The sequence below is a fragment of the Terrapene carolina genome, unplaced genomic scaffold (genome assembly GCF_002925995.2).
Source record: "Terrapene carolina triunguis isolate 2854851 unplaced genomic scaffold, T_m_triunguis-2.0 Scaffold211, whole genome shotgun sequence".
Taxonomy (NCBI): Eukaryota; Metazoa; Chordata; order Testudines; family Emydidae; genus Terrapene; species Terrapene triunguis.
Window position 1 is genome coordinate 21,772,389 of NW_020664562.1, and position 16,906 is coordinate 21,789,294.

At 38.5% G+C, this 16,906-nt stretch overlaps 1 protein-coding gene across 1 annotated transcript in view; it reads right to left on the reverse strand.

The window, feature by feature from the left end:
* Positions 1 to 16,906, reverse strand: part of LOC112119088 (ATP-binding cassette sub-family D member 3) — a 65,042-nt gene that overhangs the window by 12,204 nt on the left and 35,932 nt on the right. The window contains exons 2-13 of the mRNA XM_026655766.1: positions 15,092 to 15,161; positions 13,944 to 14,041; positions 13,594 to 13,717; positions 10,128 to 10,184; positions 7,385 to 7,527; positions 6,945 to 7,014; positions 3,334 to 3,403; positions 3,106 to 3,203; positions 2,920 to 3,011; positions 1,898 to 1,989; positions 1,734 to 1,806; positions 967 to 1,030 (exon numbers count right to left, since the gene is read on the reverse strand). Of these exons, the coding sequence (XP_026511551.1) occupies positions 967 to 1,030; positions 1,734 to 1,806; positions 1,898 to 1,989; positions 2,920 to 3,011; positions 3,106 to 3,203; positions 3,334 to 3,403; positions 6,945 to 7,014; positions 7,385 to 7,527; positions 10,128 to 10,184; positions 13,594 to 13,717; positions 13,944 to 14,041; positions 15,092 to 15,161 (1,051 nt within the window). The remainder of the gene's footprint in view (positions 1 to 966; positions 1,031 to 1,733; positions 1,807 to 1,897; positions 1,990 to 2,919; positions 3,012 to 3,105; positions 3,204 to 3,333; positions 3,404 to 6,944; positions 7,015 to 7,384; positions 7,528 to 10,127; positions 10,185 to 13,593; positions 13,718 to 13,943; positions 14,042 to 15,091; positions 15,162 to 16,906) is intronic.

Below are 16,906 nucleotides of genomic sequence, written 5' to 3' on the forward strand. Positions count from 1 at the left end.
TCTGAGCTGACACAATCAATCTTACACCAGATGAAATAACAGAGTGTAAGTTAATTGTTGGCACAAACAGGTTTTTATCATAAAGAACACTTCACTGATAATGTCTGTTAACATTTTAATTAGGCAGACTAATATCCAGTAACACTTTCTTTTCATATTCTTTCTCCCTCTACTACTCCATAAATTGTTTTTTCATTTGTTTACATCTTAGGTTAAATTATTTATGCTATTGTGTGTAAACTTCTGCTATATATTTGTAGATGCAGAAATGCTATGATAAGGAAAAGATCAGTAATTTCTACTCATAGTTACATAAGTGGAATACTTTCAACTAGTTTAGATCCAAAATGCGTGTTTGAGTAGAAAAGAGGGGGAAGTTTTTAAATATAATGAAAACATTTATTTACAATAGATTTACAAGCATTTATTCCTTTCTACTCATGTAGATTTTTTCAAAAAATTACTGTATGTATTCATCATTTTTATACTTTTTGTGTCATATACAGTGGTGTAGCACTGATATTTGAACAAGTCACATATAAATTCCCAAAGATAGATAAAATTGCTGGTTTCCTAAAACTGTAAGTTGAAATACACACAGACACTTCAAGACAAGTTTTGTGAGTGTGTAGTACCACAGCATCGTGCTAGTGCAGGAGAGCCCAAAGTGAAATAGTTTTTAAGTTTTAATGCCATTGCCAAGCAAAATGTTAAAAAGTGGTATACATATAAACAAGCATTAACTGTGAAAAGGAAATAAAATTTTGAAAAAAAATCCATTTTAATAGCCCAATGTTATTATCATAGTTAATTTAAAAAAAATATGACCACCACACTGACAGTATCCCTATCCTACACGCATCTTTTGTTCTTATTCTTGATTGTTCATAACACAGAATACGTTTGTGGGAAATAGTCACCTTCATTTTTGAAGTGTTACATGAAGATTTATATCGTAGAACTTACCTCAAAATTAAGGTCTCGAATCAAAATGTCTCCATTAGGCGTTGCTAATGGAACATGATCAAACCTATGGGTAAAATTGACACATTACTACCAGTATTATGTATAGTTCTTTACCACCTGGTCAACTCTGTGGAAGAACAGGATACTAGAACACAAGCAGGTGCTATGAAGGTATAGAGTTGCACGTGGCCAGAACTGGACTGTTTCTTGGATTTAAAAAAAAAAAAATTAATTTAATTTAAAGAAGAGTAGGAGGTATCTTGACAAACATTAACTGAAAGCTTCTTCCTGGCATATATAGCAAGTCTTGGCTAAAAGGGTTGTAGAAGTCTAAAAGGGTTGTAAAAGTCGCTAAAAGGGTTGTAAAAAAAGACAAGGACAACTATATAGGCAAGCCATAGCTGTCAAGTGCCTCAAAATGTATATGGAGAATGTTGGAAAGCCAATGCAGAAATTCTAGTAAGAGATGGGGTCTAAATAATGGGAAATATAATGATCTGGGTAGTCATGTTCCAGGAGACAGCAGGCCAGGTCAGAAGGGAGATTGATTCTGGAGAACAGGTAGTATCAGTAGTCCACAGTAGAGAGTACTAAGGTTGTAGAACGCCTTATGCAGTGAGGATTGAGAAGAAATTCTGAAGACATTGTACAGAAGGAAGTGGATATAAAGTATCGTTATATATAACAAACTGTATTAAAAATAGTGATATAAGGCAAGACTAAAAAGCAGGTTTACATTTTCTACACATTACACTTTCTATACATACTTGATAAGATTATCAGTGTTGATAATTTCTCCACTCCCAGGTATCAAGGGAATCGTTTGGGTTCTATCTCCATCTTAAATTTAAAAAAAAGAAACAAGTATTAGAGACTAGATTTATGTCTGCCAAGGTGTGAGTATTGTGCATTAAACTTCCGTCATAATTACCTTTTTCATGTTGCAATATCATAGTACGCTGATATCTGCCCCTGTTCAAGTCCTTTAGTACTTGCATTAATTCTGTAATTCGAGCTGTGAAGCTAAAATAAGGATGCATTAAGAATTAATCTTCAGAAATATTTTAAGGATTTTATTGTTACGCAGAAAAATAAACTTTTAATAAGTACCCTAAATTGTCAAAATTAAAATCATAATAAGGAAGAACTGGAATCACATTTTTGCAGTGTGACTGGGATACAGTACTTTCTGAATGCAAGCTGTTTCAAAACATGTGTGTTTATTTTTTGTTGTATGTCTTGGGCTGGTTACCTCAAGCACTGGATACTGCAAAACTCTGAAATATAATCAATTTTGCTCCAGAACGGCATTAAAAGCTTCCTAATTCCAACAAATTAATCTCCTAACCTCTGCAGTTTAGGAAACTGGCCCTTAAAATGGTGAAATTTTTAACACTTTAGAAACACTTTAAGGTAAAACTTTCATATTAAAATATTCCCCAACAACGTTACATTAAGATGGAAAATGGTTTACTTCCATATTGCCCATCACTGCTGATCTCACATTCAAAACATCTGCAACTACTAATAGGCTCAGAAATTACCAATGTAATTGAAAACATTAATTTTCCCTAATATTCTCACAGTTATTAATATTAATGTCTATATTTTTGCTGCACTGTGCAAAATGAGTGCACATTTTTAAATTAATGGAGATAGGATATCTCCTAGAACTGGAAGGGACCTTGAAAGGTCATCGAGTCCAGCCCCCTGCCTTCACTAGCAGGACCAAGTACTGATTTTGCCCCAGATCCCTAGGCGGCCCCCTCAAGGATTGAACTCACAACCCTGGGTTTGGCAGGCCAATGCTCAAACCACTGAGCTATCCCTCCCCCCATTTGTTTTGTTTTAATCTACAGTCCATTTATAAATAACAGCTATGGAGGATAGGAACTACATATATCGAAAATAAAATAGTGTTAAGCAGCTCTGAATACCAGTGATCAATCTTACCCAGCCAATCTGGTCATTTCACGGCCTGCCAGGACTATTCTGCCCAGAGCTTGAGACATTCTCAACAACATTCTTCCGCTTTGGTAGTAATCCTTAAATAGCAAAATACAACTATGTTTACTTATGTGAACTAACAGAATTCAAGCAATTACTATATTTTACTTATTTCTGTTCTACATTACTTACCTCTAGGAGTTCTGAATGGGTACTCTTTTGATGACGAGGATGAGCTAGGTTCAGAAACGGACGACTAACGACCAGGTAACCAACCACAGTAGCTAGGTCTGCAATATTTAAAAGTAAATGTTTTCTAGCAAGAAAAGTTAAATCAGAACATAAAATGAACACATTAAAATATTTGTAACACTACTTGTACTATAAATAGCAGTCCAATAGCATTGGGAAAACACTTACATTTGGCAATAATAGTATCTATGAATCCCATAGAAAACCGAAACAAGATGAAATTATGCAAATGTTCCACCTGGGGAAAAAAATGTGAAAAAATGTAGCATACACAAATATTTGCCATGCACCCTGCAATTACAATAGAGAAGCAAATTTAATTCTAAAAAAAGCATTTATTTTGCAGTAAATCACGAAGGCCCCAATGAAGATTGTGACCTAATTGTGTTAGGCACTGAGCAAATCCAGATAGACAAAGTCCCTACCAGCAAGTGCTTACAATGTAATCTAAAAGAACACACAAACAACTGAACAGTAAATGAGAGGAAAGTTTGCAAGTGATGGAAAGAAAGGACCTGGGTAGTGAAATAAAGGTCATTGTTAGATAGGTTAGCTATAGTTTCAAATAATCAGGAAATGAAAAAAATATTAAATAAAATCAGCTAATCCTAACTGCTAAAACATCTAGCTATAACTGGTTCACCTTTTTGGAGGTGTCACAACAGAAGTGGATCTGGAGGAGGCATTCGATGAAAAGGCTAATAGTTTCACAGACTAATTCAAGGAGGATGTACCACTTACAAGGAAGTATGGAAAAAAGTGTGGAGATGTTTACAGGAGAAGTGAACAGAGATATTAAAATCTCATGTCACTGGCAGAACGAAGATGGCGAAGGCAGCAAAAAACAAAAGTGGATAGGTAATGGAACAAGAGTTGAAAAACCTTCAAGGTGAGGACATGAATTCTGAATTTTGGTGTTATGGGAAAGAAAATTAGTGAATGGATTCAAAGACTGGGGGGTTGTTCCCACAGTCAGAACGATAGGCTAGAAAGAGTCGTAGTGGCAGTTTTTTGAATGGACCCAAGTCAGGTAAGATGGGTGTCAAAAAAGTCCAAAGGTGTGTGTGTGTGTGTCACAGTAATCAAGATGAGAGGTGAGGGCCTAATCAAGAATTTTAGGGAAACAATTAAATTATATACTTTTGCCAGTGTGTGGGCCCCTCATGCATTTCTGTATGGCCAATTAAAGTCCATAGCTTTCATTTCTTCCTTCATATTTCCCACTTGTATTCAGCAAAGGAATAGGATCACCACCCATAATTCTTTATGGAATAGGAGATGCATGCTCTCTCTCAAGACTGGCATTGCAGTCACTCAATTAACTAACAGGGGCTACTACAGAGGTTAGTACATGTCATCTTTTCATTAGGGTCCAAATAGCACATTCCTCAAGACTGCTCCAAAATCTGCCATCTTCTGTATGACACTAGTGAGATTGCAGTGTAATTGTAACTATGTCAGTCCCAGGATATTAGAGAGACAAAGTGGGTGGGGTAATATCTTTTACAGGACCTGAAGAGCTCTGTGTTGCTTTAAAGTTTGTCTCTTTCTCACCAACAAAAGTTGGTCCAATAAAAAAATATTACCTCACCCACCTTGTCTCACTAGTGAGATTATCACTCACTTGGCCAGTAGCACTCTTGCAAATTTACATACTGTGTGCTAAAACTAATTTAAGTAGCAAATTCCACACACACACACAAAACCCCCACTAAAGTGCTGGCACATATCAGTAGTTTCAATGAACACTACCTTTCAAGAAGTTTAGAGTTTATTAAAACATTAGAAATCCAGGAAATTTAGAGTTAAATTTCTAAGGGTACGTCTACACTGGGATTAAAAACATCAAGAGGACTGTACAATGCAAATTTAGAGAAATGTAAAACTCATGGCTGAGTAACAAGGCAGATGAGATTTAATCCTATGCAGACACAAATGATATGAAGAACTTCTATGATACTCTGAGGACAATCTATGGGCCGAGGTCATCAGGAACCTCTCCGAGTGCCGATGGCACCACACTGCTCATTGTCAAAGAAAAGATACTGAAAAGGTGTGCAGAACATTTTAACAATATCCTCAATCAACAATCATCTATTAGTGAGGAGGCAATTGACTGTTTTCTGCCATGCTTACAGATGCCTTTCATGACTGTGACACCGGGATTGGCATCAGATACCGGACTGATGGCAAGCTTTTCAATCTGAGGAGACTACAAGCAAAGACCAGTGTACAGGAAGTGACTGTTCATGACCTTCTGTTTGCTGATGATTGTTCCCTGAATGCCAAATCTGAGTCTGACATGCAGCAGGGTATGGACTATTTCTCTTCAGCTTGTGACAATTTTGGTGTAACAATCAATATCAGGAAGACAGAAGTGATGTACCAGCCTGCACCATGAAAGCATTACGTAGAGCCTATTATCACAGTGAATGGTCAAATCCTCCAGGCAGTCGACAAGTTCACCTACCTCAGCTGTACACGGTCACGTGCAGTTTCCATCAATGATGAAACCAATACCAGAATTGCCAAAGCAAGTGTCACCTTTGGCAGACTACATACAAATGTGTGGGAGTGCAGAGGCATTAGTCAACAAACAAAACTGAAGGTCTACAAAGCCATTGTGTTGCCAACAACTTTGATGTATGCATGAGAAACCTGGATGGTGTATAGACACCATGCTATGAAGCTGAATCACTTTCGCGTGGGTTGTGTGAGGAAACAAATGAGGATAAGATAGCAAGAAAAGGTTCCAGATACTGAGGTTCACATGTGGGCAGACATTCCAAGCATCCATACTCTGTTGATGAAATCACAGGTAAGATGGGCAGGCCAAGTCACCAGAATGTCAGATGAGTGACTGCCAAAGATGATCTTTTATGGTGAGCTAAAGGGGAGAAAGCACTCTCAGGAAGGCCAGAAGAAATGTTTCAAAGACTCTCTCTAGTTATCCTTGAGGTGTTTCAACACTGACCCAGAGTTATGGGAAGATCTTGCTAATGGATTGTTCTACCTGGCAAACTGTCGTGCATACTGGAGCTACAGCCTATAAGCAGAGGAGAACTACTGAGGCAGAGCAGAAGCACCAGCAGTGTAAATTTCACAACAGCGGTATGTCCGTTGTTAATCAAGTAACCCATAGCGGCATCTCTTGTTCAGTGTGCCACAGACTGTTCAAAGCTCAAATAGGCCTGATCAATCACTCATGTGTTCACAGAAACTAAATCAATCAGTGATGTAATGGTTATCTTTGAAATTGAAGGATGAGCAACACCACCACCTTTTAAGAAGTTCAGAGTTTAACAAAACTCATTAGAAATCCAGGAAATTTAGAGTTAAATTTCTAAGCGTACGTCTACACAGGAATTCAAAACCAACAGCTGGCCTGGGTCAGATGATTTGGGCTCTGGGGTTGAAAAATCACTGTGTGCATGTTCGAGCTTTTCGGTGGTAGCCTCCACCCTTGCAGGGTCCCAGAACTCGGGCTCCAGCCTAAGCCCGAATGTCTACACAGCAATATTTAGCCCCGTAGCCCGTTTTTTTACCCCTGTGTAGACATACCTTAAGAAGCTACGATCAATTTGGTGCATGTGTGCCAGACTGTTTGCAGCAAGATTTCTCCCCCTCATAATACAGTTTTGAACTGAAGGAAGGATTGAGGCAAAAACAAAAAGACTAGCACAAATTCAGCATTATGAACCACCATAACAATATTCCTTAGAATTTGGTTAAGTGAAAATTTAGCATTTAAGCTATAATCAAGTATTTTATGCTCTTACCAGTTTATGAAAGGTTTTGTGAATCGTCTGTTTTTCCCTTAAATTCCCATTATAAAAAGCAATTTCTTCACTAAAAAAAAAAAGAGACAATTCATTTAATTTTTAATATAGACAATCCTTGCAGAGCGACCAGCCTGAAAAAGTTAGCTATAAAAACAAAGCTCTAAAAAAAGACATTATTTTAATTACCTTCTCACCAAAGATAAGTTCATAATATTACCACAAGACAACTTTAGGACACAGGTTTATAGTATCTCAACTACAGTTTGCCTTTTAAAATGAGTAAATAATGGATATGGGAGTTATTAAATAATTAGTCCACATAGAAATATAAACATTTTCCTCAAAATTAATTCATTAAGTTTTAGAATTTACTTGAATAAGTACCTTGAAATACTACAAAGATTTCATTTACAGTTAGTCAACAAATAAATCCATACCTGTTTGTAATGAGCCGTGAATTGACAAATCTGTACTCCCCTTCATATTTTTGTTCAGCAATTGTCATCTTGCCAATGGGCCTCCTTAGACGCGTAAGGAAAAAGCCTGAAACTATCAAGTAGGCCATCATGGTAGCTGGACCCTGTGAATATTAAAGAAAAAAAGACAAGACTATAAAAACTCTAGAACTAAGGGGCTGCACACTTGTAATTTCTGTAGGTCAAGCACACTGGACCCACTAGAGGCTCCTTGCATCCTTCTATTCCTCCTGCCACCAAGCTCCCTGTGTGCCACCCTCCCCGGCCCCTCTATTTCAGGAACTCCTGTCCCCTTACCCACTATACCACTGTCTCCCACTCTTCCTCCATGGCAGGGGCTCTGTGTCTCCCCCGCCCCCATTCCTGGTGCTCATTTCCTCCCCCCCCCTTCCTCCCTACTTTCCCCTCTCCAGATCCCTGCTTCTATGCCCCACACACACACCGTGTGTTAGGGGGAGCACTTCCCCCTATGATCACCCTATGCCCTCCAGGTACCAGCTTCCCCCACTACCACCAGCACCCCACTCCTCTTTGAGTCGCTGCTTCCTCCCCCTCCACCACCACTGCTCTATCCCTCCAGTCCCTGCTGCTTCCCCCCTACCCTCACATTCTTGCCCCTGTCCACACTGGATCCCCATTCCATCTCCCTGCTCGCACATCCTCCCCCCACCCCCCGCCAGTTATTCCCCCACCCATCCTCAGATCTCTGATTCCCACCCTATAATCCTTCCCTGTAAAGGTCTCTTATTTCTGGTGCAATCCAGACTTCACACACTGTTCCCACACAGCAAGTTAAGCTGCTGCTACTCTGATGTATGTAGGTAGCAGCCACAGGTGGCAGAGAGATTAGTCTGGGAGCCTAATATTCCTGAATATCAAGGAATAATATTCCAATTTGCACCTATTCCAATTTGTGCCATAGATTTCTAGAACATTCCCTGAAATTTTGAAATTGATCGACACAGCATTCCAAAGTTATGGCATTGCAAATAAATGCCATCAAGTGTTGGACCTTGCTTCACTCAGCCAAAAAGGATAAGCATTTCTTTTAGCAATAATTTTACAACTTCAAAATCTTTGAAAAAATAGTATAACTCATGCCATCACAGTGATGAAGGATTAAAATCTGATTTCAATTCAAAGCTAGAACCCAGACATTTTAATAGGTGCTTATGTAACATGTTAAACTTTCAGAGTGCCATACCACATACATGGAAGTTTTAGGTTTTTTTATTTTAAAATCAAATTTCTTTTCTTGTAGTTGCTTTATAGTTAATGTTGCATTAACACAGACTTACTAAATTATGTAACCATCTGAAAACAGCAAGAATTAATTTGGTTTATTTGAAAATAAATTTTATTGTAACACTGGCTACAGTTTTGCCACGATTAGTCAAAAGATTTGCCACTTAACTAGCTTGCTTACCCTTACTTCAAACCTGACAATGCACACACTGGTTACTTGCTGCTGGAAACTGAACATTTTTGTTAATGTATAAAGTTTGTAAGATTTGGCTTTTAGACCAGTAACAGGATTGGAAAATACTTACTAATTTTACTATTTTGACAGATTTTTATTTTTAGGTTTACTACAACTTTAGCACCACTAAAACAGTTACCCTAAACAAAGAAAAAACTTTCATTTCCTTCCTATAGCAAAAGTGCACAGCATTCCCTGTTAACAAGGCAACATTGAAAACAGTTGCATAGTGGAATCCAAGATGATATCATTTGCTATTCCAAATACAGAGAAATAAATGTGCTATCTCAGATGTAACTGAGAAGAAACTCTCTTACTAGAAACTGGAGACTATCACATGTTCTACAATTCTGAAGTTTAATAATTATGCAGGTCACCTGTAATTTTTAAGATAACCCTATACATTCCTCCCTCTTGAGGCACATAGACAGAAACCCTACTATGAATTCTCTGGTGCGGTCTTCAATGTGAAATTATGGGAAATCAGTAAGCAACATTTATCCAGGGGAAAAGAAAGTGTGATATGTGCTGAAGGAGTACTCTTTGAAAGAAAATTAGGCTCCCACTATAAAGTATAATTTCTTTTATCTTTCTACAACTCAAGAACAGAAGTAAGATTAGCAAATAGTAATGAAGCGAGAATTAGACAGAAAACAACTGGTCTGTATGAGGACTTCTTTCCCCTGAGAAGATAAAGCAAATAATTTAAAAAGAGCTTGTACTGATTCTTTTAAATTTTATATTAAGTCTAAGATGTTGCTTCACACATTTCTGTCTTCTGTCCCAAATCTGTGCAACAAACAGCTCCCCTTTGGTGTAGTAGGTTTTCTAGAGATAGGAAATATGTTTTTGCAGAGTGTAAACAACCGTGGTACAAAGCATAATCCAGCTAGAAAAGGTACTGCACAAAATGAGCCTTTTGTGCATCTGATGAAAGGAAACTAAGAACCTGCAGGTCTTTCTAGAAGTCAGCTGTTCTCCTGAAAGTCTCCAAATTCTCACATATCAGTTTTTTTATTTTGTTTGCTTCAAAATAGTGAGCTTTTACAGCACTTCATAACTAGTATGAAAACAGATGCCCATTTTTTGAAAGAATACAGTATATTTAAAGTAACTGAGTATGATTTTCATCAATCTCCAAATGGATAAAATAGCCAAGACACTGAAGGGTTTATTTATTTATTTCAAGCATAGTAAACTTTTTTTTAAAAACAGATTTTTTACCTGAGCTCCTATTGCATTTGTCAGCTTGAAGATATACAAAACTATATCCAAAAATGGCTGCAACAGAAAAAAATTAGTATTAGAAGACACAGAAGAAAACATGGATATAATCCGTCAAATAATCAGATTTTGTAGCATATTAATCCGGTACATACTACAGTTAACACAAATTTATAAAAATATACATTCCATAATTAAACAAAATGCTGGAACAAAAAGCAACATTCCAGAGAGCCTGATAATTTAGGCTATATATTTTGCTCAGCAATTGAAAATGCCATCACATGTGCTTAATACTAATTTTCAAACAGCCTGCAGAGTACATTAAAAAAATTATACTTCCCAATTTTGTTTAAGCTTGTTAAACTGAACAACACAGGGCTAAATCCTACCCTTTCTAAAAACAATCATGCACAGTGGGGATGGACTGGAAGGAGGAGTGACAACATACAGCTGGCCATGCATATGGCACAAGGGACATTCAACTTTGAAGGGCAGGATGACACCAGATTGTCATGACACTGGCTGATACAATTTATCACTTCTCTGAGCTGCAGCAACTCAACTGCAACTTTGGATGCTAGTTACTACATACTAGACTGGCCCTTAACCTGAAAACCCTCCCTTTTGGAGATGCAGTTCACATCCCCAGCATACTAGCTAGGTGTATCGCCTAACACATTTGTGCTCTCTGAAGTAATCCTGGCTGACTGCTTGAACAAGCATAAAATGGTCTCCCTGGCACAATAATATACCAGACGGAAGGATTTCACTCTTGTGAGTTGTGTCCTAATGGTGGTCAGACAACTGTTATGGGAGATAGAAGCCAAACTGAAAGGGGTTATTTGTTGATCAAAATATGTAAAAAAAAAAATAATACTAACTTATGGCAATTTAAAACATTACAAATATTATAAGTTGCTGTAACTGATATGGGTAGCTTTTTTTTAAAATGGACCACAGGTGTCTGAGTTGTGAAAACAAGACCTTAAAAAATTTAACTTCCAACAGGCTTCCAATGTACATTAGAACATTATTGGGAAAAAGTCACTGTTTTCTCATAATAATGTTCTAATTTATTTTATCAATATTCATCTTTAACACTTAAATGAAAGCTATATAGCTTTTCTAATCTCAGAAGTCTGAAGGATCATACCAGGAAAAGCATTTCTTATTCCAATGCATGTTGTTTTCAAAGTGCTGTATATTGCATCAGAGATTGAATATGTATACAATGTAAAATTGCTCATACAGGGTTACAGTAATTTGTGTATCCCTCAGAATGCTCTTATCCACCTGTATTTACTTAAAGAAATAGAGGAGTACACCAGTATCTTAAAAGCAGGAACCATAGAAACATACTTCATGGTAACTACATTTTAAGAAGAGATGTATCAATTGTGTGACTCTCCTTCTTTCTTACAAAAGAAAACATATCTAATAGTTTTTTAGTTTTGTTACCAATACCAGTCATGAAACAATTTTCAAAATGTTTTCAGCATCATTTGTTTACTTTGTATATCTCACTCAGTTTGGTCAAGCAAGTAAATATCATTGGACAAAGGCTGTGTTTGTATTTGCCTATAAACAAGTAGAGTGCAATGAACGCTTACTGCAGTGGTCACCAACCCATCGATCCTAGAGACTCTCCCAGTTGACCGCAATCTCCTGTGGTGCAAGGGGGCTGTCGCTATGGCAGGGCCTGCCTTCCCCAGCCACTCCCAGAAGCGGCCAGCGTGGCTCTGCGGCCTCATTGGGAGACAGGGGGATCTCGGCAAGCTGCTCCTGCCTGCGAGCACCATTCCCACAGCTCCCATTGTCCAGGAATGGGGAACTGTGGCCAATGGGAGCTGCGGGGGTGGTGCCTGCAGAGAGGGGCAGTGCGCGGAGCCACGGAGCCCTAGGGGGCGCAGGGGCGTGCTGGCCACTTCCGGGAGCGGTGTGGGGCCGAGGCAGGCAGGAAGTCTGCCTTAGGCTCACTGCACCACCAACTGGGAGCTGCCCATGGTAAGTGCCGCCCGGCGGGAGGCTGCACCCCAATCCTCAGCCCTGAGCTCCCTCCCGGAGCCAGACCCTGAACCCTCTCCTGCACCCCAACCCTCTGCCCCAGCCCTGACCCCCCCAGAGCAAGCACCCCACATCTCCTCCTGCACTCCAACACTCTGCCAAAGCCCAGAGCCCCCTCCTGCACCCAAACTCCCTCCCAGAGCTTGCACCCCAACCCCCTGCCCCAGGCTCAGCCCAGAGCACCCTCCCTCACTGCAAACCCCTTGGTCCCAGCCCAGAGCCTGCACCCCTTCCCGAACCCCAATCACCTGCCCCAGCCCAGTGAAAGTGAATGAGGGTAGGAAAGAGCAAGTGACAGAGAGAGGGGGGATGAAGTGAGCGGGGCAGATCCTGGGTTACCCTTAAATTCAAAAAGTGATCTTGGGTGTAAAAAGGTTGGAGACAGCTGACCTATTGTATGACTCCAGATACATGAATATTTCACTTTAATCTATAGTCAATTTCTAATATTTGGACTGAAATACTGCAAGGGAATATTCTTCTATAAAACTAAACTGGTTCCTTTAAAGAAAAATATCTGTTTCATAGACATTTTTCTGTTGATGTTCGATTTTGTGAAAGTCTTTTGCTTTATCCAACCAGGTCCTAATGAAACATGCCAGACTAGATGCCACTCTTATAAAATTGCGAAGCATTAGATTTATATTCACAACAAATCTAGCATTGTCCGACCAAAGTTCCATGCAGGAGTAATTTCAAGGACAGAAAGTCATCCTAATAAGTATTTTTAAACCTGCTAGCTCTGCTCACTTACCCACCCAATTACTTCTGCACATAGAGCCAACTTCTAGCCACTTCGACAACAAAAACTCCTCCACTAAATTACAAAACTGCCTTCAGGATAGGCACTTTTGCTTCCCAGCTCCAAAGTTAGGAAACACACCTGAAACCATTAAGTAAAGAGGGCATTTCCTTATTCATCCCACCCTTCCCCACCCCTGAAACACAAACCGCTCACATATTAAAATCAAAAAGAAAAGACAAATAAGAATGAGAATTTTCTTTCCCTTGAAAACTAAATAATTGACAAAAGACCGTGCTCTCGCAACCTTCTCAAATGGTGAATATTAAAAGAAAACCAAAGGAAAAATTACTGTTTGTAGAAGGAGCATGGAAGGGGGGGGGGGGGAAATCACAAATAAAGAAAAAGACAACTGCGTAAGGAAAAAATTTCCCCTCACATAACTCTGAAATAAACTCACTAAATATAAAGTGGACTCAATACTATACAATAATTCATAAATGAAAGTGATCTTCCTAAACTCTGACAAGATTTATCACCCATACATTTATTCAATGCTATTTGTATTTCTTGACTCTTGTAAATGTTTGCACAGTGTTTAATGATTCCGAATGACCACTATTAATAAAAGATTAAAGTTTTATTAAAGGAACTCACCTTACTAAGGTTTGAGTAGAGGTCCACTACACTGTTACAGAATTTTTCCACATCCTGTGTGAGCAGTTGATCTGGATTAGCTATTCTGTTGTCCAGATTTCCCATTTTGTAATACGTATAAGCCCTAAAACATCAACAACAAAACAATGATTGAAAAACTTGTTACGTTTTACCTAAAATGAATCAATGATTCAAGTAGTATTAAATGAGTAGCTGAAAGCCACTTCAGAACATTTATAAAATCCACAAACAATCCCATCTCTTATTTGATATTTACTTGGATTTATTTTACAGTTGATACATTACACTGCACTTTTAACATTTTAAGCATTAAAAAAGTTATGACTTACTGTAGATATTCCTCATAGAGGTATTTGGTGAGTCTTACTCGGAAACAAAGTTTAAGTTCATTTAGCCCATACTTCAAAAAGTTATTTACCAGGGAGATCTAGGAATAAATAATAGTAATACAAGTTAATACAAACAAACCCAAAACAGCTGGATTAAATATATCATGCAAATTGCTTGCTTAAATTGGTGAAAGTACAAAATACAATTTTACCTAGTCAGACTTTGTACACAAATTGATTTAAATTAACTAAGACCCAGATCTTGCAAATGTCTAAAACATCAGAATAGTCTCATTTAAGTCAATGACACTATTCACATACTTAAAGTCAAGCAAGTGCATAATTATTTACAGGTATCATGGCCTAATATTTCTATTTCTATTTTAAAAACCTTTGGATCATCAAATGAGTACTAACAGTACATACTATAGTACTGATAAAAGTTAAAACTGGTCTTATTGTGTCAATAGATTTAGCTCAGAACTCTGTTACAACCAAACATTTAACTCTCATAATCAGTTTTAGAATGTATTTACCATCTCAGCCCCACGCCCCACCTTTAAAATGATATCATTTCTGGCCTATTATATATTTCTGGCCTATTTTAAAATTTGGTTGCATTTTTCTTTAATTCCTGATAATCATTCCCCTTAATGTGCTGGGTTTATTTCCAGAACACTTTGTTTTAGCATTCCTATATGAACAGGGTGTAAGTCACTTGAGAAAAAAACCTGAATGTTAAAAACACTGGATGTGTTTTGAAAGATGGTTAATGTGAAAAATCTTACCTTTATTTTGAATCTGCTTGAAAAACAAAACTAACTAAGTAGTTACCTCATTGCAAGCCTTGACAGCTTACTGTAGTCAATTGGCAACAGGGATTTTAAATTACTCATCAGTGCTAACAGACAAACCTAGCAGTCTAAAAGAGTAAGTCAATTCTGCTGAATCAATAGGCAGCCAATAGTGAAATCTGCACTCAAATATTTCCCTACTTCTTACGGCCAGAAAGTGAAATCAAACCACCCATTTTAAAAACAGTTGACTTCTAAAAGTTCTGAGAAATTCATTTGGAATCTCTTCATGATTTCTGAATTTATATTTTAAATCACTTTTAACAAAGATGGCAAGGGAAAAAAAGCACTTACAGCAGGCATGGCAGCGATGAAGTTGAATAAGTATTTCTTGAAATCTTTTCTGCTGCGACCAATGATAGCACTGCAAACCACCACATGCTATGTGTTAGTTATGAGAGAAAGCAATTACTACACGCACCAGTGTTTTCCCAAGGGGAGGGCAGGTGGGTGGCCCTGACTAGTTCAGGAGGGCAGGGGTAACAGGGTATAAGAAAGGATCACTGTGGAAAACTGCAGTACCAACTGTTGTGTCAACTTCATCTTCAGGTAAAGTGGAAGGTGGCTCACTGAAAGCCACCTGCCTTCTCTCTCCTTGTTCTTGTTGTGGCCCCTAACATAAGAGGCTACAGGAGGAGCTCACATATACTCTTCTCTGCTCCCATGGCACTTAGTAACCTTGGGTAACAAATGGACACTACTCACCCCAGCAGCATACAGCCTTGGGGGGGGGAGGGAGAAGGGAAGGTGCAAGGTGGAAAAGTTAAGTTAGCAAAAAGTATGTAGAAGAAAAAGAGGAATGAGGTGGGGGGGAATACAGAGAAGAGAAAAAGAAAAAACAACAGAAGATGGGAAGTGAGAAAACAAATTGACAGGAAAAGAGAATGAGTACTTGCAACCATATCAGAACATGGTGTAAGGAGACTGAGTAGGGCCATCTGCCAATCCATTGCAATGGGGGGGAGGGGAAGAGGGAGAAGGAATTGGAACCACGGCTCCAAGTTGTTTATGGTCTGGAGTAGAAATTACCCAAGACAAAAATAATTCTTTAAGCTTATATACAAACCAAAGTAACAAAGTGTTCCAGATTTCATAAAAAAATTTAATGGCATTTTAGAACTATATTTATCACCTAAAAAATCTGTATGATGTCTCAGCTAGAAATTACTCAGTGTATAAAGTCTCTGATACATAAAAGATAACTGTGAAGCAAAAAACAAAAATACAAGAGGACTACTTTTTCCCCTTTAATATTTGCTTATAAGGTGTTATCAGCTTCAAGACTTTTTTTTTTTTTATTTTTTTTAAATGTTCCTCTTCAAAACACTTGAAATATCAAGAATACTAGGTCCTCACTTATCTTGGTTTGCTGGGGGTCCTTGGCAAAACCTTAGGAAAACGTCAATATAGTGATAGCTTACAACGCTACAACCTGAGCTGTAGCTCTCCTTCACATAAATGCGAAGGGAATACTGAGGGCTTTTCTACACAGAAATGTTTTAGTGGTATAAATTAATTCGTGAATATAAACCACTATAGTTATACTGGTATAACTGCCAGCATGGATGCACTTATTCCAATATGAGTGCCTTTGTTGTTGTTGTTTTGTTTTAGCTTAGGTCGCTTTGCAAGGGGTTTAAGCTAAGCCAAAATAAAGCCAGTCTTATTCCAGACTAACAGCATTCACACATGGAGTTATGATCAATATAAGGTGACCAGTGGAAGGAGAGCTGTAGCTCAGCTTACAGCTTCATGTGGGATCACCATTAAGGTCCACTTTTTCCATGCTGCCCCCTATTCTTCAAGCTGCAACCCACTTCATTTAAATGTCTCCTTAAGATTCAGCTGAGCCATAAAGCACACCAGGTAATAATAAGAACTATAAAAAAATCCTTAATACCAACAAGATGTGTACATCCTTAAACGAAACGGAAGTTATTGTATTGAGAGAGGCAACGTGGGTGAGGTAGTACCTTTTATTGCAGTGTTTGCCAGACTTGGGATGCCGCTCGTGTAGGGAAAGCCCCTGGCGGGCCGGGCCGGTTTGTTTACCTGCCCCGTCCGCAGGTCCGGCCGATCGCGGCTCCCACTGGCCGCGGTTCGCTGCTC